The 21,228-nt window shown below is 42.4% G+C and overlaps 5 protein-coding genes and 1 long non-coding RNA gene across 18 annotated transcripts; 4 read left to right on the forward strand and 2 right to left on the reverse strand.

The window, feature by feature from the left end:
• Positions 1–401: 401 nt before the first annotated feature.
• LOC143893899 (uncharacterized) lies at positions 402–2,205 on the forward strand. Its single transcript, XM_077399740.1, has 4 exons — positions 402–1,453; positions 1,554–1,687; positions 1,832–1,968; positions 2,034–2,205. Exons 1-4 carry the CDS (start codon positions 1,144–1,146, stop codon positions 2,203–2,205), a joined length of 753 nt encoding a protein of 250 aa, XP_077255866.1. The 5' UTR covers positions 402–1,143.
• LOC143893892 (cilia- and flagella-associated protein 70-like) lies at positions 2,127–6,084 on the forward strand. 5 transcript variants are annotated; one of them, XR_013255947.1, is made up of 13 exons: positions 2,127–2,369; positions 2,436–2,586; positions 2,743–2,925; positions 3,011–3,144; positions 3,248–3,396; positions 3,476–3,639; positions 3,717–3,863; positions 4,120–4,250; positions 4,337–4,457; positions 4,568–4,717; positions 4,800–4,964; positions 5,088–5,187; positions 5,362–5,402. XR_013255947.1 is itself a non-coding variant. In XM_077399731.1 (11 exons), exons 1-11 carry the CDS (start codon positions 2,248–2,250, stop codon positions 5,466–5,468), a joined length of 1,509 nt encoding a protein of 502 aa, XP_077255857.1. In that variant the 5' UTR covers positions 2,127–2,247; the 3' UTR covers positions 5,469–6,084. The 5 variants fall into 5 exon arrangements, 1 of the variants encoding a protein (XP_077255857.1); XR_013255948.1 differs by having other exon boundaries at positions 4,568–4,964; XR_013255949.1 differs by lacking the exon at positions 3,717–3,863.
• On the reverse strand, positions 5,796–14,462 carry LOC143893903 (uncharacterized). 5 transcript variants are annotated; one of them, XR_013255952.1, is made up of 4 exons: positions 14,324–14,462; positions 9,052–11,477; positions 7,322–7,527; positions 5,796–6,089 (listed from the first exon to the last, which is right to left on the reverse strand). It is a non-coding gene; the product is annotated as an uncharacterized LOC143893903 (long non-coding RNA). The 5 variants fall into 5 exon arrangements; XR_013255951.1 differs by lacking the exons at positions 9,052–11,477; positions 14,324–14,462 and adding exons at positions 8,454–8,492; positions 8,564–8,609; XR_013255953.1 differs by lacking the exon at positions 14,324–14,462 and having other exon boundaries at positions 11,265–11,279.
• Insc (INSC spindle orientation adaptor protein) lies at positions 11,476–16,635 on the forward strand. The gene is made up of 5 exons (XM_077399727.1): positions 11,476–11,901; positions 12,185–12,520; positions 14,341–14,769; positions 14,986–15,193; positions 15,273–16,635. The coding sequence occupies exons 1-5, from the start codon at positions 11,582–11,584 to the stop codon at positions 16,260–16,262; spliced, it is 2,283 nt and encodes a 760-aa protein (XP_077255853.1). The 5' UTR covers positions 11,476–11,581; the 3' UTR covers positions 16,263–16,635.
• LOC143893900 (MIT domain-containing protein 1-like) lies at positions 16,130–19,649 on the reverse strand. Of its 5 annotated transcripts, none has more exons than XM_077399744.1 (6): positions 18,574–18,709; positions 17,522–17,731; positions 17,149–17,387; positions 16,864–17,060; positions 16,589–16,777; positions 16,130–16,269 (listed from the first exon to the last, which is right to left on the reverse strand). In XM_077399744.1, exons 2-5 carry the CDS (start codon positions 17,640–17,642, stop codon positions 16,615–16,617), a joined length of 720 nt encoding a protein of 239 aa, XP_077255870.1. In that variant the 5' UTR covers positions 17,643–17,731; positions 18,574–18,709; the 3' UTR covers positions 16,130–16,269; positions 16,589–16,614. The 5 variants fall into 5 exon arrangements, with proteins under 5 accessions (XP_077255870.1, XP_077255871.1, XP_077255869.1 ...); XM_077399745.1 differs by lacking the exons at positions 16,130–16,269; positions 18,574–18,709 and adding exons at positions 19,253–19,322; positions 19,510–19,649 and having other exon boundaries at positions 16,350–16,777; XM_077399743.1 differs by lacking the exon at positions 16,130–16,269 and having other exon boundaries at positions 16,350–16,777; positions 18,581–18,721.
• Positions 19,544–21,101, forward strand: LOC143893898 (uncharacterized). Its single transcript, XM_077399739.1, has 6 exons — positions 19,544–19,722; positions 19,795–19,858; positions 19,950–20,053; positions 20,137–20,353; positions 20,433–20,566; positions 20,689–21,101. Exons 1-6 carry the CDS (start codon positions 19,544–19,546, stop codon positions 20,855–20,857), a joined length of 867 nt encoding a protein of 288 aa, XP_077255865.1. The 3' UTR covers positions 20,858–21,101.
• The last annotated feature ends 127 nt before the right edge of the window (positions 21,102–21,228 follow it).

The raw sequence follows: 21,228 nt of genomic DNA on the forward strand, positions 1-21,228 counted from the left end.
GTGATTGGTTTTTGCACTCTCGATCTAATGCCGATATTGCTAGGTAAGTTGCTATTTATCGCGTCGAAACGGGGAAAGCGAGACCGAGGCACACACCGCACTCAAGATAATTCATACGACCTTGACCGCCAGGTGAAAAATCGCTCGCCGAAAGATTGATAGTGCAAACGCCACATCTCTCGTTTGACGGCAATGCGGTCTCGTGGCAAAATCTTCCTTTGTTAAACGCGACAGTAACATACGACGGCGACGAGATATTTCCTTCGCAAGCAGAAATTAATTTCCTGAGTGTTACGGTGGAAAGTATCTACAATCCACCGATCTTCTTCGCCGAAGACGCGGATTATAAAGCGGGCACGATAATATATGTTGACGATGAGGTGTCTCACATGTTTTCAAATAGTTATAGTCATCTATAGTCAAAGATAAAAATGTTATTTTGGATTTTTGGATATTTCTTCCTTTTCTTGTGTCAGTATATCAAATTGAAGAGAAACTGATCACATATTAATTTTACGATATAATATTTTGCTTTTCTCGTCATAACATATATAAAGATTTTAAGAGTGAAAAAAAAAATAGTTTCGTAGAAATAGATAGCGAACTGCAGTAATAAAACTTGCAAGATAAGAAAGGTAAACCCGGAAAAGATAAGAAACTTTACAGATAATATGCGAGTATCAGTTCCAAGAACTGATTAGAACGTCAAAGCAAATATGATCTGAGGAATTGCATTCCCGCATAAATAATTGATTATAAAATTTACAACCGTTATCGTGGACATTCGAATTCATTGCTGTGTGTTCTAGATGAATTCTCTGTGTTAACCTGATAAAATATCGACACAAAATAAAATAACATTTAGTCGCGCTCACAAGATTGCAAAAAAAAACAGAATTATGATACTTTTTACCGCAGATTCCGGAAAACTTAATATTCGAGGACGGTAAATGGACAAAATATCGCGACTTGGAGAGAACCAAACGATGGCGGAGCCTATCGAAATTACAAAGTCGCGCCAGATTGTCAAAATGGAAACTCGGCCACGATTATGCACGTGTGAGAAATACGCTCGATGCAGAATTCGACGTACAGGTGGGTCTAAAACGGGCGCGGCGTTTCGCAATTTGACCCAACGGAGTAATGTGTAATTTGCAGAAGAAAGTGTGCCAGGACGAACCTAGGATCGAGTGGAACTTTATGAATCGCAGCATGTTGCGCAATGTGGGGAGCGAGGCGATGAGGAAGCATCTTGTCAAGTATATACATATTCACTGGAATCTCTCAAATATTCGTGTTAAATATCAAAATTACGTCCGAAGGTATAAATATTGGCCGTTTCAATTTATGGTGCACGCGGAAGAAAGCAGCGTTAAACAACAGGAAGGAGAATCGGCCAAATGTCTGCTTTATCAGTGTTACATTGACTTATCAGAGCTTGTTTTCCCGGGGAGTAAGCGCGAATAAATTTATTTTAATACACGATAAATAATCATATTGATATTGAAACTTAAAAATACCTCCTTTCTAAATTTTAATCAAATCTTTTACAGTAAAAAGCACTCGCGTAGTTGCGCAATTGTACACGCATGACGCGTTAAGCATGGCCGAGAAGACTGGCTTGGAAAAGGATATCTTCTCTATGGAACCTTGGAGTGAAGATTTAAAAGGACGAGAATCGGAAAAGGTTGCTACGATATAATATTTAAAAGAATTTTACGTTTATTTAATAATTGCAACGTTCATTGTATATTGTATATAACACTTTCTTTAAAAAAATCGTAATTAAGAAGTCATAATTAAGAAGGTTTCTTTAATCTGTTTCAAACAGTCGATTCAGTCGGACATTGAAACAACGCAAAGTACTCCGTTAACTTCGGACACTGGCGAACCCGTGTTTGTCATAGTCGAGATCGAACTTTTTCGTCCGCTCGTTCCTTGTAGACTCGAAACCGATCTCTCAGACATGTAAGTCAATCAATATTGTTTAAAAAATGACGCCAAAATTTATCCCGAATGACTAATCTCGTTAGAATCGAAGAGACGATGAAGCCAAAAGCAGTTAAACCGCATTACGTTTACTCGGACAAAGTAGCGGAGCAACAATATGCGACTTGCATTCAGAAACTAGTAGAAACTATTACGGAGAGCTACAGGGTATCAAGATCCTTTATCTATCCTCTATCCTATCTTAAAATAATTTAATCTCATATACATTGAAATGTGCATGTACATTGTTTTGTCAACATGCCGCTTCGTATTAGGATTTCCGTGAGAAAAAGAAGCGAGAAAAGTTGTCTGCTTCGAAAGAACGAGAAAATGATTTTGAAAAGCCGAAGGAAACAAAGTATTGCTTCGCTCCTGAAGAGGTGAGATTAAAACAGCGAGATACGGAGAAATTATTAAATTGCACGTTCGTATACTTGTCACGACAGTTTTCAGGACGAGCTGGCTTGTTTCACGCAATATCTGTACAAAACTGGCACGTACTTAAACGTACGCAGCACTTTGAAGATAAAAGTGATTACGTTGCTGGATCAAAAATTCAAGACGAGCATGAACACCGTACATTCTATTGACAGCCAGGTTTAAAAATATATATTACTTAAAAATTATTATTATTATTATTATATATAATGTATATAATAGTCGTGTGATTTTTCAAACATAGATTCATATTCAGGAATTTATTTGAACGCGATTCAAAATAAAAAAGCTCTGAAAGCTACAATTTATGTGCAGAACTTTGTGGCATCTGTTTACACGTATCTCGTCGAACAAATGCACCTGGCCATCAACAAAATTGTCGAAAGCCGTCTCGCGGATGACGATTCGTGGACTGCGATGCCTAAAAAACTATATTTCTACGCCGAAGAGGCTTACGAGTTAGGTCACGTAGACGATGCAAGACGGCATTATCAGGCTGTATGTTATATGTAACTGAATATCTTGTTTTAAGAATCATATTGAATATCATATCGAGTGTCATTACGCATAATCTTTCTCGCAGGCAATTGCAGCGGATAAAAGTGACCCCGAAGCGTGGACTAAATACGCGATCTTCCTCGTGAAAATCGGCGACGTGGAGCGCGCAAAGGAATGCTGCCGCGAGGCGATTCTTTCGAACAGACGAGATAAATTTGCGTACGTAAAAATATGCAAGTGTACCTTCCCAGTTGGCCTAAGGAAAAAAGACGCAATAAATTCTCAAATAATCTTATATGGTAATAGATATTTCTCTTCGCAGTTTACTGGCGTACGGATTGATTCTCGCCGAAGATCGAAGCTTTCGAGAAGCGGAGGTCTTTCTGAGAGCCGTTACTGATTTCTACCCGCGATTTATTGAAGGATGGGTTATTTTGCACCTGTTTTACACTCGCACAACGTACAGCCCAGGTATAACGGAAACCCATCGGATCTTCATATTATAGGCAAAGATAGATTAGAACGTATGAAAAATATTGTTTTCTAACAGGGATAGATCTCACTTTAAGAATAGCGGAAAAATGCATGAAGGACGGCGACGAAGAGACGGAGATCTCGAGTGAAGACCCTCTCGCTTGGACAATGATTCACTGTCCACGGGATAACGTGTTTATGATAACGGCCACGCTGCTACTAAAACTGCATTTCTACGACGTAATATATGTCTGCTTTTCAAATACGTCTTATATAAGAACACGCCAACTATGCTGTCACGATTCGCGTTTGTGCAGTTTGCCGATTTAGCGTTGGCGAAAGAAATGTCTCGCGCAGGCAGATCCACTCACGTTCTATATTATCTGGCCGTGCGACGTTACTTATCGCAGCAATACGAAGAAACTTTATTGCATCTAAGAGAAGCCGAATGTATTTATGGACTGGTTCGTTCGCCAATTCCACTTCCATTCACTTTTACACGCAAAAATTATTTTTACCGTCAACTTGAATTCCACAACTTTGATTTCGTAATTACAAACTGCAGAATATCAATTAATTACTTAGATAATGGATAAATATAAGATAATTTTAAATTAATTAATTGATTATATAACTGATTCAGTTGTCATGTAAATATCGATCAAATTATTTCCCTTGTATCATATATTTAAATTTCAAATACATATTCCTTCTATTCAGGATTACTCGATAAGCAGTTTAATGGGACACTGTCATTTTCAAGAGGGCAATTTCGCGGAGGCCATTTATTGCTACGAGTTCGCCAATGCAATGTTCAATAGACCGGACGATTTGCATCTCGTGCAGACGAGGTAAAATCACTTGTCTTTCGATATTGCGATTGAGAGGAGAAAACAAGCAGAGCCGGGTTATTTATAACAGCATTATACGATGCCAGAATGGGACTGCATTACGAAAATGCCGGTGATTACGAGCGAGGATTAAAAATTTTCCTCAGCGTGTGCAAAACCTCGCCGACGGCGGAAACGTGGCTTGGTGCAGGAATCGCTTTTTTCGAGGTAAATAAAATCAAATTTAAAAAAAAATGTCTATGCAAAGACGAAGACTTCTGTGCAACAATTATTCTTTCACGCACAAAAACCGCTTCTGCACACGAAAATTACCTCAGCTTCGACAATTTACGGAAGCCGAGGCGGCTTTATCGGAGGCAAATCAAATCGACAATCGTAACGCGACTGTCTGGAAATATCTATGCCTGTTAAACATGTCTTTAGAGCGTCACGACGAGTTCGCTCAGTGTTACGGACAAATCGCCCAGGTGAAAAGCTGTAAAAGAAAACAGGAAATAGCATTGCGTTCTTGTCGTCGTTCTTTGTGACGTGTCACCTTTGCTTTTGCAGCACAACACGCCTTTCTCTCTAGAAAAACGGTCCCTCAAATCGCGAGATGGAAAACCGGGATCGGTCATGCTCTAGATGCCGCGGACGTCGAAGTATATAAAATTTCCCCTCTTTAATTCGGAGATTTAGTTTAACTGTTCATCCACAATCGCGATGAGATTGACGGTGAGTCAGGCTGCAGGCTACGCGTATTTATAAATTTGTAGTGTCAGCTAGTCTTGATTGCGCAATATTACGCGGCGGAAATAATCGATTGAATATAAACAAGGATCTAATATTTTCTTACAGTGCACTCTCGTTATACTCTGTCTGGTTGAAATAGCGATGTTTACGACGATTAGCTGCGATGAGTCAGGCAACGCAATCCGTCACTCGGCTTTGAAAGAAGGTAATACTGCAACGACATCGATATCGATATTAGCCAGCGCGGAAACACTTAAATTTATATTCTGCTCTCGAATAAAGCAGAATGAAATTATAGAAAAAGAAAATGCAAGATAAAATAATACCGCGGTATTCGTAAGCGCAATTGAAAAGTATGAAATTGGCTATTTGTTTGCAGATGATGTTCCACGAGTGAAAATAAAGGTGTTTCGCGGTCCAACGCAAGAAGGGGACGGCGAATTTTTCGCTACTTGGGGATATTGGATTCAACAGCCCAGCAGATAATATCGATATGGCTATGTTTTTCTTGTTACTTGCTTTCTATCGCACAACGGTTATATGTAGCATCGAAATAATTATATCTTCTTCGATGTGTGTTATAAATAATGTATATCGAAAGATTAAAATTGCAAGACGTCTAATTGTTTTCGCACGATGCATTAAAAGAAAAGAACTTCCGTTTATTAACTACGTCGCAGCGCAAATATAATTAATATTTCCGTCAAACTGGACAGTCTTTCGTCTTCTTGTCAAGTTGAATAGGAATATTGAAGGGGAACATATTAGAATATACATAGAAATAGTAACAAATATATAAAACATTTCACAATATTAAGATGTCATGTCATATTTATTGCTCGGGCATGTATATTGTAAATACAATGCTGATTCTGGACATGAATACATGTTACTTTTTATATTCTGGATGATTTGGATTTAATTGGTTTGAACGATTATCGCGGGCAGCTTTTTTCTCGGCCTCTCTCGCGGCCTCTTGACCTCCCTTATTCGGATTCATTTGGTTTGAATAATTATCGAGGTCGGCTTTTGTCGCGGCCCCTTGATATCCCGCTTTATTATTTGGGTTGCACTGATTAGAGCGATTTTCATACTTTGGATCCATCTCTAGAACAAACACAATTTTACAATAGAATATATAATAACATAAATATTATAATATGTCATTAGACTCGTGAAAGTGTCAACAAATTAATAAACAGCTATACGAGTCAGGCGCGGTACGTGATGCACAAGTATAAAGAAATTAATAGTTACAAAAATAACGAATTACATGTATATAATATACATAATATAAATATTATAAATCAATACGTGACTCGAATTCGCAATAAATTGATCAATATGTTCCACATAATTTTATTTTAAACAGAAATTTTGTTACATTGTCTTAAAAATGCACTGCACTGTTAAATATTAAAGGATAAAATTTAAACAATACCTTAAATTAAATAACACTTTATTATTTTTATCATGTGTGTGTGCCATAATTTATTATTTTAACTTTATTAGTTTAGTAAAATTAACGACATATTGAATAGGAGCAGTGGCGACTTATAAAATTAATTAAAATGAACAAATTGAGTATAATTTGACACTACTAACAGTGAGTGCATATATATCGCATTATCCCTCACATACGGATTCTTCTATCACAATTTAGATATTATGTCGATACACTGAACTATCGTTAAAATAGATAACTTAGCCATATTCAAGTTATTTTTATTTTTTAATATAAAAATAATTATCAATATTAATTTTCTCTTTTATTGAACACATACATCGTGTTATAATATTTCAAATATTAATATACAAAATATAATAGCAGCTACGCCCTTTTTTTAGTCACGTACTCGAACGAATTTCTAATAAATAATGAACGTTTTCAATAACATTTTTTTTTAGCAAACTTTTAATAAAATATTTTACACACTGTCACAATTTTATATGTTGTTGCTGCTATTCTTCATTTTCAATTTAACACTGCGCGGACATCGTGGGCTTTTTACGTTAAGGCACAGTCGATTTTCGATTTATGATTCCCACGGGAATGGGAAAAATTAATTGCAACAGTTTCGGCCTATGTAAGTGTAAAAATCACTTTTTGAAATCTTAAAAATAATACATGAATTTTTATAGATTTTGTGTAACACAAAAACGTTTTCAAAAATCCTTTGCACCTAAAAATCCCAAGATGAGTATTCCAAAAATCCGGTATCCGCGCAGTGTTAATCATCAAATCGTTAACTTTTTTAGGACATTTAAATATACATACCACAAAAAACAAAATAATCAATAAAATAAAATTGATAAGATAAATAGCTTATTTTAGTTACCTTCAAAAAACCTTAAGCTTATTGATGAAGACTGCTGGATGAGAAGACTGTCTTCAGTCAAATCTGCGTAACTGACGGTCAAGGATTCAAGCCAAGAAGACACTATCAGTACGGTTGCGACGGTTTTGAAGCAACGCCCGTATCGATCGCGGTATTTATACCATCTTGAGCATCATGCCGGCCCGGGAACCCCATGGAGATAAAGTCTAATAAAAAGGAAAGGGTTTTCCCAGATTGGGTCCCATTTTCAAATTAGAGGTAGAGTTGGTCCCATTTTCAAACGAAGCAAGAGAAAGAGTTGGCTAGCTTGCGTTATCAAACCGTCCATACGGCGCATGACAATATTCTCAAAGCCTAAAGCCCGTTACGCATGTCGTGCAACGAGAATCCCCAGATATTCTCCACAACGAATTGGACTTGCAGTTATGTAAGAAATTTCTCAAAGCTGTCATGTTGCCGTCTCTTCTAGAGAATATATTTACTCCTCTTCTAATATTTGCAAATAAGAGTTTTCTGACAGTCAAATTTTTCCAGTAGTTAATCAGTCTATGGGTGGTATTCATAATCGTTCTTATATTTAAGACTATCTTAGTACCAATTTAAGATGTTGTCAACTAATCACAAGTCGTATTAGCATCTTAAGACGGTCTTGAAATAAGAACGGACTTATGAACATGAGTCTCGTAGGATAATATTTAACTTTTTTTAGTTAGTCGCTACGCATTTATATATATATATATATATATATATATATATATATATATATATATATACATGTGAGATGACTTACGTGTCTCGTGCGCAGTCATTCTATATTATTTAGATCTTGCTAATATTCTAAATCAAATCATTGATAACTTCATAATTAAATCAGATTAATCTTCACACATGCTAACAAGAAATATTAATATATGAGCACGTCTCGCAGGCGCGAGCGTGTCGTGCACAAAATAACCGCGTGTAAAAAGAGTTGCATGCCTGCAGGTGCTCGTGATTCCTTATACACATATAATATATATGAAGTTCGTAATTTATCAGCTCGTAAACTAGATATCAAACTTTTTCCTAAATTTTTCGTTCGAATAAACATTTATTCGTCATTGCTGACGCTTATTTTGTCATAGATTTTCACCTGGGCGATCTGTCTGTAACGAGCAAACTCGTCGTGATGCTGTAAAGACACGTTTAACACAGCCACAAATATTTTCAAATAATGGTGTTATAATTGTCGATCTACTTCACCTTCAGTAAAGCCGCTTTCCTCAGCTTCCATAAATCGCAAGCGAAATAATTTCATGCGTAGAAGCGACTTTTGCGTACATATAAAAGAATGATTTTTGCGTAGAAAAATCTTTACTAATCAGAGATTAATCATCGGTCATTCATCGACGTGTGCTTCAAATTAAAAATGTCATCGAGTTTCGAGCGTCACAGATGTACAGGTTTGAACGGACGCGCACAAACGCACGCGCTTAAGTAACGGTTTGTACACATCTGTCCCCCATTCGTGCTGGCCGGTATGTATAATAGGGGTCGTAAAGACCCCTTCGCACTCCTGAGAGACGCGCAGTTGGGCTCGTCGTATACACACGCGTACGCGCCGACAACGAGGATGCGCACCGGTCGCGGCCGAACGATCACGCGTTCTGGAAACTGCGTTATCTCCCGATAAAACGACGAGATTGCTGTTACCGCGATGCAAAGAAACGCGTTATGCTGCTATTACTTACTACGTCCATTAGCAGCTTCGATGCTCGCTACTTATCGATAGCCCCGATCTACGTCAATTAGCAGCGGGAATGCAAAATGAATGAGGCATTTTTCCCTCGGCATTTTCCTCGGCAGATCGTTCTCCGTTGCGGCGCGCAGGTTGATTCACGATTCACGTAAGAGAAATACTCGTCTGATCGGGTATTCTCTCTCCTCTCGTCGAGCCATAGAACGTCAGGTCGACTCGAAGTTTTTTTTTTTTAATAGCAAAAATTCGTTTCATTTCATCTTCTTTTCGAAGACTCGCGGATTTCAACGCTCAAGGTTTTCGCGACCAACTTGGGCTTATCGCCGTATTCGCGACTTTATTTATCGTACGCACGTATGAATTCTCATTCAATATCCAAGTCCTTTAAATTCGGCCACGCAACGCGCGGGACACGTGTGAGTGACTCAGCCGCTCTCACGCACACGCATGCATGACGCGTCACCATAGGCATTTTATACACGCAGATGTGCCCGAACGGGCGCGTGCCTCCGCGCTGTATCGCCTCGGTGAATGGTACCATGGTTGTTTCGGGGGGCAGACCCCCGTTTCGGTCGCGCTCCTCGGGGGATCGATAGTCGCACACCTGGCCCTTAAAAGCACCATTGGTGTGATTTCGTAGACATCTTCCAGCTTCAAAGCGAGCCTGGAAGACGGCCCGACTACCTCGAGAAGACCCGCGCTCATTACGCCAATGAAGCGACAGTCTCTTCAAAGAGACAGACTTATCGCCTTCCGAAAGTAAAAGAAAATGTTTTCCTGCCTCCTGCTGCGCGCAGACTTGTACAGAAGACTTGTCAAAGGCTATTGTTATTTCTTATTTGGGAGTGTCAATCGATACCATGGAAAGGTGACGATGGTTGAGCGCAAAACGAATTCTAAATGAGGCTTCGCCTCATCATCTTTAGAGATATCTCATATTTAAGAGCATAATATATTTCTCTTTTAAACTGTTTTAAAAAATTGAACCTTTTCCTAAATTTTTCTCATATCCATTAAATAAATTAAAACTGTGTGTTTATAAAATAAAGCAAATAAGTGATTTATAGAAGAAATATATGACGCTCTTATTTTTTAATTTCAATGTGTTTAGTTCTATAGTTTGATAAAATCAAAATGTATTTGAAATGTCCCTGTTTCTCATATGCTATATGCCTTATTTCTAGGTCTTAATAAATCGGTTTCGTTTTTCTTAGAGCAAGTTGACCTCGTTCTCGCTCGTTGTTACGATTTTTAATCACCGAGTTTCTTATAGCGATCTGTGTAAATCGAACTATACAATGCAATTATCGTATCAAGAAATAAAAAAAAAGCCTCATTATCTTAGCGGGATGTTGCAGAATGTAATTCAGCTGTCTTAAAAGTTGGTTTTCATTGCAAAAATCTGCAACAAGAAAACTACATTACGAAGACAGATTACAAAGGTAGATCTATTATTCACGCAGATCTATCTGCTTTGCATACCCGAACCCGGATCACCTTGTGTCTATCGAAGCTCAATTAAAGGCCTTCCGGCGTGCGCCGTCCCGTCAAAGAGAACGCGCGTCTCGTTACGGTTTGACGGTTACGCACGGACACTCGCGTCGCCCCGTCGTGTGTGTGAAGCGGGGGGGGCACGTATGGGGGGACGGGCGCCTCCCCGATGCAAGCTGCCCCCGGGGAAACGACAAAGGCAGAAAGGGAACGAGGGGGCCCACTGCGTTTTCACACGACTTGGCTTACGCGGCTTTTGGGGCGGGGAGAGGGTGGGACGCGAAGAGATCGAGTTCGCGCGAGCGACGAGGAAGTCGGAGTCGGAAGTCGGACCCCGAGTCAGTCGATTGTGGGGCATTAGCGCGCTTAGGTCAATCGTCATCATACTCGTACCCGCGCGGCCGTGTGCGCACGTGCGCGCGTGCATATCGTTTAATTTATCGCAAGAATTTCGAAAGTGTTAACCGCAACGCGGATCCGCGAGAAACCGCGATGATTCCGGATGAGATCGGAAAAGTGATTCTTGTTCAATCGAGAAATTGAATTTCGAAGCAAGACGTCTCGTCCGGTTGAACAAAAATCGAAAATCAAATAGGGAAAGAGTTGTCGCTTCGTTCAACGGAATTTCCGTTGGGGGTTCGCGGTCTCGAAGGAGGTCAGGTTCTACCTCAGGTTCTAAAGAAGAAGAGCATACGTGTCGCGTGCGAGACTCACCATTAAGCAGCGGCCGGTGGGGGTTGCGACGGACACCATACGGTCGTTCTCCAAGCGAGCCACGCGACCACCGACCGTGGGAGGGTCGTTGCGCTCCGCTGAATCGTGAAAGCACCCCGTTGGAATAAAACATAGAGCACCCTGGGCGCATCTCGGCCACCTCGAGGTCCCGGGAACGTTTATCGGGCTCCCTCGCTCGTCCACGACGTGCTTCTGCGAATAACAAAAGAACCAAGGACTTGAAGAAGTGAAAATAAAACGTTCACGGTGTTCTTTCTCGCTTCGACTGAATTTGACGAGTGTTTTGCAAGTGTTTAATGAGTGAAAATAGTGACAAAAACATGAGTGCGTTCAAGAGATATCAAAGCAAAGTGTTCTGGGACCAAATGGCCTCACGCGACCTGGAGTACGATTCTGTTGGAAGAAACGATCCTCCGCGTTACTCTTTTAACGAACGTGTGGATGTAAAGGAGGAGGAGAAAGAAGAAGAAGAAGAAGATTCGTCCAAATCGGAAAACAATACGGTCGACGATGCGAATATTACTGCGATACACGTCTGTGACAAAAGCGACGAGAATATTAAACAGAACGCGTGTCGGATTTCACTGATATGCGACGAAAGTATAACGTGTCGCAGGTATGTAAAATTATCAATTCGCTACCGAGCGATTATCGCAAAATTAATAATTAAATATTTCCTTATCTTTCTTTAAAAAAAAAATACGAAATCATTGTTTGATATCTTTGTGATGTTAGTTTCAAATATCAAAAGTAAATAATCAGATAATAATTTGGTTGGATGATAAGTGGATTCCTCAACGAAGAAAATATTATTAAAAAAACAACAGAGTATATTTACGTCAATAATACTGTATTGATTAATGTGTTTAAAATATTTGAAATGATATTTAAATGTGCAGAATGAGTGGGACAGTAGTGGAGGAGACGGATAAAGCGGAGGAGGAGGAGGGTGAGATAAGAAACAGATCCTATAGCCCTTTGAGTCAAGATTTCAAGAGCCAGGACTCCGGATTCTCCGACTCCGAGAGATCGGACTGTTCGGAGGCTTTCGAAAACGCGACTCCGCGGCGGAAGTTGAGGAGAAAACGGATGAGACGTAGGCTGCAGTCAGCTTCTCCGTGGCGGGAAGAGGGATCTCCCCCGATGCCGACGCATACGTCCACACCGAAGAATTCCAGGGTATTCGCGAGGAAACGTCTCGGAAAATCCGCAAGGAGCCCATCGCGAGAACGAAGGTAAACAAATTATTATTTTACATTGATAAAAAAAAAATTTATACTTATAAAGAAAGAACAACCAAAGCGAATCGCAGGTGTTCCGTTTACTCCATTTCAAGCATCGTTTAGCTGGTTTAGCACGTTGATGACTCAGAAAGTATGAATGATTGGGTCTGACTCAACACGCGCTTCTAGTTCCTCGAAAAGCTGCAGTAGCTACACTATCGATAGTATCGATAATGATATTAATAGCTTTAACGTTAACTTTCGAAATCGTGTCGCAACCGGCCGAGGGGAATCGTCGCGATAAGATTGGAGAAATGAGCCAATCGGTAGGAATGCGGCGCGTAAGGCAATTTCGTCGCCGTCCGCCGTACATCATCCTTTTCGAATATAATACAGAATAAACGTGTGTGGAACGCGTGTAGATCGCATCGCACGGCTTATGTTGTGTCGTAAGGAATGACGCACGCCCGAGAATCGGGCTCTCCTCTTCTCAGGTGTCATAATACACCCGCGAGATGCGCCGGCCTCGAATGGATGATTATCAGTCCTCGGCCCGTGAAGGTGCCTCGGCTTATCGCCGAGTCATTGTATACGTATCACGCCCTCGCCTCGTATGCACAGCTAACCGACTTACTACGGCACGTACCTAAAGCGCGAAGATGGATTTTCGAGGTCTCTCGCCGTGCAACGACTCAAATTAACGATTCGAATCGGCTAATAAAATAAAATATGCGCGCGACTACGCATGCTGGAGTAGATGAGCGGTCATTAGATTGCGCATTATTGTTCGCTGATTAAAGAGCACGGGCGATCGTAAGATCGTAAATCGATATCGGAAACACGGTATTATTGCACATGCAGGTAAATTTGAGTCTCGCGCAACGAGAAGCGACGCTAACAAAACGGAATGTCGTAGGAAAAGGAAAGTATTCGACTCTTTTACATGTATCGGGTATCCCCGCGGCCTGCATGTGTACTCCAATCTTTTTCTTTGTTTTCTGCATCAAGTCCTCTATAGGCGATCTAACAAAGCGATAAAGTTCTACTTATAGCTTTATGAATCGTAATAAAATCTTGTCACGAATTACAGATCGTCTCTATCTCTAATATTCCACCGAGTGTTAAATTCGCCATGAGATTGGGATACCAATCGCCAGATTCCCTTGTACGGTCATGCTTTTCTGTTCGTCACCGTGTACATTCGTGCCGTACGTGAGTCAATGCGACGCGTGCTGCACGAGGAGAATACGTAAATGAATGAGCGCGAGGCTGGCTCTCGAGCGGCCAGCGGAGGTTTGAGTCACAGATTAATAGACCGCGGGACCGCGTGCTTTCGGTGCGCGACAGCGAATCTACGAGGAATCTGGCTCTAGCGTGCACCGGCGCGGCGCGCAGGTGGACGCATTACAATACAACGCGCCGAAGGAGCGCGAGATTAGTCACTGCGTGCGCGGGGAAAAGGAGTGTTCTCCGCAGCGGCTCGATTAGTCAGCTCTTACGTTCCACTAATCGTCTCCGGTGCTCCCGTCCGCCCGGAAAAAAGCGGTCGGTGACGATTCCGAGTACATTGCATCGCGATGCGTCTCACGGTAACAGGATGACAATAATCGTGCCGAGATCCGCGTCGATTCGCTATGGCTCGTTTAAGGTAGCGTAATTTAAAGACGACGAAAAGCCGCTTAAATAAAATAAAATTCCAGAGATACTTGAAATATATTTAAAGACCGTCTGGAAAAGTAAAATGTCTTTTGATTGCCTGAACGATGCTTAAAAACATTTTTCTTAATTTTATATCAATTTCCTTTTTGTACTTACCAAATGTTCTTTTCCAGGGCTGACGAGAAGCGGGACGACGCATCGAAAGTATCCTCCTCCGTTTCGTTGGAGACAGAGAGTCTGTGCGATTTTCTGTACGCGTCCGAGCCACCGGAAGACAGCGTTCAGCCGCCGTCAATAACGAAATCACGGGCTTCCACCGACGCCGCGGACGCAATCGCCGCCGGCAGGGACGTGTTGAACTCCAGAAATTATCGTCAATCGTCGTCCATGAGGGCATGGCTGACCGACCTCGCTACGGTGACCGAAAACGAATGCGGCAACACGCTTCAGAGCAAGAATCTGCCGCGCAGAGGAATCCGAATGATATCCGGCGAGGTTCACGCGCGGGATCTGAAGATGTTGTCTTCCGCGGCCACCGCGGCCGCGAGCAAACTTCTAGTCAGCGCGGAACACTTCGAGCAACATTATCGAAGCATCGTGGAGTAAGCCTTCAATTCTTCAAATGATATATTTATATCCCGAACTCTCGTTGCGTTTATAATCACAATTAGAAATAATTATCTTTAATTAGGTGCGAAATCCATAGTCAACTGCAATGCAAAAAAATTACACAAGTTAAATTGTTGATACTATTTAAAAATAATGACTTTAAATGATTAATAATTAATTTAATATTAATAATTACATTAATGACGCAGGAAAATAACTCGGCTGGAAGGCGGCAGATTCGAAATGGAGCTTCTTCGCAATATAGAGGAAGCCGCATTCTCGGTCCTCTCTCAATTAGGTGCACCTCCTCCTCGCAGGATACAGCAGGGCAGTCTGAGGAGTATCCTCGCGCAATTGCAAAATATGAAGATGTACGTCGACAGCACGGTCGATACGCGCTTAGATTTTTACATGGAGGTTAGTCATATTATCTTCGTGACTTATATTCGTCGAAAGTATAGTCATAAATTAACGATGCACAAAAATCTCTCTTCAGAAAATAGTCCGAGGTCTCGAGGAAGCTCCACGGGAGGATAGCAGCGTGGCTAGAGGCGCTCTGGCAGCTCTGACGGCTCTGGGATTGTCGGATCCTCGCGCGGGAAGCAGCATAGCTCGATGTTCCGGCATAAAGGCTCTCTTAACATGTTTCGTCACCACCGGTCGAACACCGAACGATCTCGTCGCGCTCTCGTTACGCGCTCTGGCCAGCGTGTGCAGTTCCACGACAGCGATCGAATATTTCGCTCGAGAAGGTGGTCCCGAAATTCTGACGGATTTCCTGGGCGCGGAATCCTCTTCCGAGAAAGAGAAGACTGAAGCCACCGCTTTGGTGGTGCAAATCACGGCGTCGTGGACCAATGCGCGGGGTCTTCCGTATCTCGAACCCTTTGCGGACTCGCTGATTCCGGCGTTGAATCAACTGATTGAGAGCACCAATTGCGCGCAGACCCTGCTGCTGGCTGCTGCGGCGCTGAATCAACTGTCCAAGTCGAGGATGTGCACTACGATTATCCTGGAGGAGGACAGCGTGAGGAAGCTTCTGAGAAGCGTGAAAAAATCTGCCGGCGGTAACGTGTGGCTCATGGAACAGGTCGCCGCATTAATCGGCGAATTGGCGCGTGTTCCCGAGGGCCGATCGCACCTGGCGAAAGCACGAGCCTCCGTAGCGTTAGTTTCTTTTCTCCGAATGAGACCACCGGGTTTGGAGGACGCGTATCAACGGCTGGAGATCACCGCGGCAGCCGCGTTAACTCGACTCTGCGTCGAACCGGAGATTGCGAGGCAAGTGGTCGCTGTCGGCGGCGGGGATTGTCTGTCGGGGCCATGCAGAATAAATGAGGCCCAAGTGGACCAGAAGGATGAACCAGAGGAGGTGCAGGCGGGAACGGGCTTGTTCAGGTACACCAGGTCGTTGAGACGAGCATGCAAGAAGGCTGCGAAGCAAATCGGGATCGCGAAGGCCAAGGATCACAGTACACTGGATTGAGGAAATTCTGAAAAAGGAAAAATTTGTCGCGATAATTCGTACAGTACAATAAGTGGGATTACACACAGAGAAAGAGAAGACTGTAAATACATTTTATAATCGCAAACTGTAATTCGAGTATTTTACATTGTAAAGAAGTAACGCGGGGAAAACAAGTGTCCTTGTTAAATATGTACAGACATTTATATGTAACTTTCGACGCGTCATATATCGCAAAGATATAGATACGTACTGTAAAAATGCGATCGTTTTATTTCATCACGTACTAAAAAAAATGTGCCATAAAACATATACATTTATTTAAAAAATGTATAAAAAGTATTAACCATTATCCTATTATTAATGAAACGTCCTATTTGGTTCCGCCTTGAAGCTGATTCTTATGAAAAATGTCCACGGTAGTCTCCAAGCACCGTCTTAACTCCAGATCGCACGAGCCAATAACGAATTTACCCTCCGGCGGTTTAAAATAATCCAACCCACGTCCGATTTTTATCACCCATCCGTTGCTCAATCTAAAATACAAAAAGATGGCAACTGGTAAAAGAAACTGGGGGATATAAATTTTCAGAGCTTAACGATCGCATCGTGACTGCCTTACGTGATCTGTCTGTCGTGCAGCGTCTCGGAAAAGGAGAAGTCGAAGGAAATCCTATGAGATGCCAAACTTTCTTTTAGCTCGGCCAATCTTGAGATTTGCTGAGACTCTTCTGAGTCAAAAGTCGTAAGCAGGGATATCCTGGACAACGCGCAACACTTTTGAATCGCCAGTTCGCACAGTCTGACCAGGTTCTGGCACTGCAAAAAAAAAAAGAATACAGGAGTTAAAGCAACAATATTTCAAATTAACTCAATTATACGTTGTGCGACAAACAACGGCATATACCTGGTGAAAGGCTCGTATGTACGGATCCTCGATTTCGATGTGCGTGACAGTGCCGTCCAGGAATCTACCGAAGACACTCGCGTAGCTGTGTCCCGTCGATCCGCTCTCGATCTTCGACAATTCCCTATATATGCCGGCCGACTTCCTCGTAGCGATCAACTGCTTCACCTTCTCGGCCCTGTCAAGATACTCCTTCGTCTTGGTTGTAAGATAGTCGGCCTTGGAGGTTTCCCTCGTCTCTGCATCGTTTTATTATCGATTCTTCAACTTCTTGACAAACGCAGTAACGAGATAAGGCTGATATAGCAATTTTTTTTTTTTCTCTCAACAAACGGAGCTGGAAGGAGGGCGAACTCGCGTCTCCGGTATATACCTTTCACCATGTCGATGAGTATCTGCACGCCTTCCTGGTACAGCACCAACGCCATCGTGTACTGCTCCTTCATGTCCATCTCCACCGCTCGCTTCAGGACCGAGCCCGCCGCGGATTCCATCGTGGTCCCCCGTTATTTCCTCCGCCCTCCGCCGCGGCAATTCGCAATTTCGCAACGCCGAGCCGCGCGGTCTGCGCTGCGAGAGAACACTAAACAAAAGTACGCGATCGTTAGGTCCTCGTTCCTCTAATCCGATAGCTTTATCTGGGCGCACGTGATAACTCGGATAAACATATACGTACGCGCCGCGCAACGTCGCGAAGTCTCCCGGCGGGGAGGATCGCGTTACTCGTTACTCGAAGTGGCGAACGCGGGGACCCGGGACCGGACAACTTACCTCAGCGTAATTCGAGTCCGCGAAACTCCGCCGCCCCGTCGCCGTTCGTCCTGCGGCTGCGGGCCTCGCGTTCAAATTTCAAATATCGATTATCGAGAGAAGTCGCCCGCGCTGCGCGTCGCCATGATAGTGAATATAGATCGCGCATTTCCTGAACCGGCGCGCGTACCCAAGATTTGAACCCTTTTTTTTTTGCACCCTCCATCTTTTCTTTTTGGATACTATTTCACATATATATTTTATACAATTTAAAAAATATATAAAAAAGCTTATTTAAAATTTTATTGTTTATAAAAAATATTTGACACATAGAATACTATTTTTTTTATTTTATATATATTTATCACGACTTTTTTTCAAGTCAATTAGCTATAGGACAGAGAGGTTCTCGAGCTCCGAAATTGAATTTCTATATTGTAACTAATACGCTTGAAAAATCTGACAATTGAAACAATACCTTTTTTCTCTCCAACTAATTATACGTTTATCTTATCTTAAGAAGATATAATGTAATATAAATCTTTGTCCTCCCTTCTCCGACGCGAGGTTAGAAAGACAGACAGAGAGACGAGCACCCAAAGCTTTCTCTCTCTTTCTAAAGCGAGATGCGGTGCGACGCGACGCGCGATTGGAGTGCGCGCAGTTTACACTCACCACTCACCGCGTCTAGGTATGGAGTCCGATCGACGTGGCGACGCACCGTGTCGTTAACCTTATTGCGGCGCGTCGTGGAGGCCGTGGCCGTGGAACATCGCGCGACGCTGGAACATGCTCGAGACGTGAGGCTGTAGTACCGCGCGTTACTCGACGGCCTCGACGCGCGAGGGAATTCACTTCGTTACGAATCTTCGTTAGAGACGATCGTGAGGTGAGACGAGAGGGACGAGAGGCTTCCTCGATCACCTTCGGGAGATTCCGCGGCTGTCGCGTGTGCTTGTGTGCTACTTCCACGGTTGACGATAATTTTCAACTACGTCACGCCGGTGGAGGGGCATGTGACTGCGGCGTAAATTAGGCGGGAATTTCTAAAGGATATTACCAACTCGCGATTCTATATGCGCGTTTACGTGCGAAATAAAAAATTTGTTTTATATGTTAAATATATAATATTATGCACATAATATATAATATGTGTACGATATTATATAAAATGTAATATTATAATATACGCGTTTTATCATGTATGTACTTTAAAAATATAATTTTTATATATTTTCTACAATATGTGCAGGGTGTTTCATAAAAAATGGTAGTTTTTATAGCCCTGAGGCTTATTTAATACTTAAATACTTAAATCAAGATAAAATACTTGAAATAATAAAAGATAATATACCTTGTTGACAAGGACACGCTTCAAGTTGCGCTATTACAACCAGATTGCTCCCGCAGGGAGTTATTTTTGTCTGAAAAAATTTACAGACAGCTATAAAAATAATCAATGTGTGATATTCTTTATCAGATAAATTCTTAATGTTAAGTGGAACTTTGATTGTTGAATGAAACAAGGAGATATAATTTGTATCTCGGTGTATTGATTCATGCAAATAAAAGTATTGACTAAAGTATTGACATATTAAATGAGCAACGTACGAGTTTTCCGCGTGCTTTTATTTCCAGGTGCACGATGAAGTCTCACAAGAACATGAGTACCGGCGGACTGTGGGGAGAGTTGCCGGCGCGGGAGATGCTCAAGCAGGAGGTGATAACGCCGGATCTGATCGAAAACGTTTGGCGCCAGGTCATGGACGACTCGAACAGCACCGACTGTGACTACCGGAATGATCGGCAACCCGAATACTTAGAGTGAGTGTAACGCACAGGAATGATGATTCAAGCTCTTATCGATCGCTGTTGATGTTGTTAATCTCGTTACAGATTACCAATGGGAAATCTACACGTATTGAACACTATAAATCTTCATCAACAATTACGTAAAATGGTAAAAGATTCAAGCAAATCTCTCAATAGTTATTTAGCAAAAGTTATTTAGTAAAATTACAACGATATATGACGCTCTGTTGTTTTTACAGGAAGAAGGAACCGTGCTAGAGAACATGACTGTAATCGAGTCGCAGGATTCAAAGGATACAACTTCCAGAGGTCTATTTCACTTTATGCCTTATCAGTCACGAAGGTATTTCTTGTAACATTAACTTGACTTATCGTTGCACAGCAACCGATGTCGTCTCATTGATTATTGTAATCACATTATTTCAGAACTGTGTTTAAGGATAATTCTATCGTACGTCACCTGACGCCGCAAACCGCACGAAATTTGCTCAGGCACGCCGTGACTACTTTATTAGCGCACATAGGATTCGAGAGCTCGTCGGATGTAGCTATAGAGACCCTCGCCGATGTCGCGGATCACTTTCTGAGGCGGATGACTCTTCTGTTGAAAGCGGCGACTGAACAGAGGGATCACGGATTTCCTGTAAGTCGAGAGAGCCGTGCGCGATTATCGTTGTTGCAAAATATCTGTACGGTCGTCTACACTTTTATATATTTATCAGGATGCCGTGGAGAGGGTGCTGCTGGAGACAGGCGTGGGAGGCGTGTCGGCGTTGAACGACTACTATCGGGAGTACGTCTTGAAGTTCGAGGAGAACACGAGGAGGAAGGTCGAGGAAACGATGGAGAGACAGAGGCAAATTGAACTTAATTGCTTCTAGTACTAAGTATTGGACCGCATATTGAGCCGTCGACGTGATTCTTACGAGACGCGTACGCTGCATTGTGTGAAAACGATGCCCGATTTCGACTTTTCAGAATGGTCCTGGATGAGGCGGCCAGCAAGCTGCAGTTTGAAAAGCTGGACGAGTTCGGCAACGTGTACCGGGAGGTCCCGACGTTGCAGCTGCTCGATCCCGAAATGGGCTTTCCGCCCAGCCTGGACGCAGGCTTCCAAATGCTCTATAGCCTCGAACAGGACGAGTAGGCTTCCCCCTCGGCCCGTACGCACGTTTGGTCGCGGCCGGACCAGAGTGATAATCCTTGCTGCTCCCAGATTGAATAGCGTGGAAAAGAAGAAGGTGAACGTGAGCGATTCCCTGCGAATAAAGAGAGACGCTGACGATGTCTCGTATATAAGATTTATGTAAACGGGGTAACATATTACAACGTAACTCCCGTCGCGTCTGTCGTCTCGATACCGAAATAAAGAATTCCGTTTTGTTCTCTCAGACTTTGCATTGATTTTTTTTTGTACATCTGCTGCTGCTTTTCACTGCCCACGAAATTTCACCTTATATTGCCTTGTATCAGCTATCAGCGGGGACGCGAACCCGCGGGTCGATAAGGCAGGGATGT

This window comes from Temnothorax americanus, unplaced genomic scaffold (genome assembly GCF_048541705.1).
Source record: "Temnothorax americanus isolate GAGA-0224 unplaced genomic scaffold, ASM4854170v1 Scaffold13, whole genome shotgun sequence".
Classification (NCBI taxonomy): domain Eukaryota; kingdom Metazoa; phylum Arthropoda; class Insecta; order Hymenoptera; family Formicidae; genus Temnothorax; species Temnothorax americanus.

Coding starts and splice junctions, on each gene's coding strand:
- LOC143893899 (XM_077399740.1), top strand. CDS start 1,144: ATGTGTAATTTGCAGAAGAAAGTGTGCCAGGACGAACCTAGGATCGAG. Junction 1,454..1,553: donor AGAGCTTGTTTTCCCGGGGA/GTAAGCGCGAAT, acceptor AATCTTTTACAG/TAAAAAGCACTCGCGTAGTT. Junction 1,969..2,033: donor GAAACCGATCTCTCAGACAT/GTAAGTCAATCA, acceptor TAATCTCGTTAG/AATCGAAGAGACGATGAAGC.
- LOC143893892 (XM_077399731.1), top strand. CDS start 2,248: ATGCCGCTTCGTATTAGGATTTCCGTGAGAAAAAGAAGCGAGAAAAGT. Junction 2,926..3,010: donor CAAGACGGCATTATCAGGCT/GTATGTTATATG, acceptor TCTTTCTCGCAG/GCAATTGCAGCGGATAAAAG. Junction 3,640..3,716: donor TAAAACTGCATTTCTACGAC/GTAATATATGTC, acceptor GCGTTTGTGCAG/TTTGCCGATTTAGCGTTGGC.
- Insc (XM_077399727.1), top strand. CDS start 11,582: ATGAGTGAAAATAGTGACAAAAACATGAGTGCGTTCAAGAGATATCAA. Junction 11,902..12,184: donor GAAAGTATAACGTGTCGCAG/GTATGTAAAATT, acceptor TTAAATGTGCAG/AATGAGTGGGACAGTAGTGG. Junction 15,194..15,272: donor GCTTAGATTTTTACATGGAG/GTTAGTCATATT, acceptor ATCTCTCTTCAG/AAAATAGTCCGAGGTCTCGA.
- LOC143893900 (XM_077399744.1), bottom strand. CDS start 17,642: ATGGAATCCGCGGCGGGCTCGGTCCTGAAGCGAGCGGTGGAGATGGAC. Junction 17,388..17,521: donor ACTCATCGACATGGTGAAAG/GTATATACCGGA, acceptor AAAACGATGCAG/AGACGAGGGAAACCTCCAAG. Junction 16,778..16,863: donor CTGCACGACAGACAGATCAC/GTAAGGCAGTCA, acceptor TTTGTATTTTAG/ATTGAGCAACGGATGGGTGA.
- LOC143893898 (XM_077399739.1), top strand. CDS start 19,544: ATGAAGTCTCACAAGAACATGAGTACCGGCGGACTGTGGGGAGAGTTG. Junction 19,723..19,794: donor CGGCAACCCGAATACTTAGA/GTGAGTGTAACG, acceptor ATCTCGTTACAG/ATTACCAATGGGAAATCTAC. Junction 20,054..20,136: donor ATGCCTTATCAGTCACGAAG/GTATTTCTTGTA, acceptor ACATTATTTCAG/AACTGTGTTTAAGGATAATT.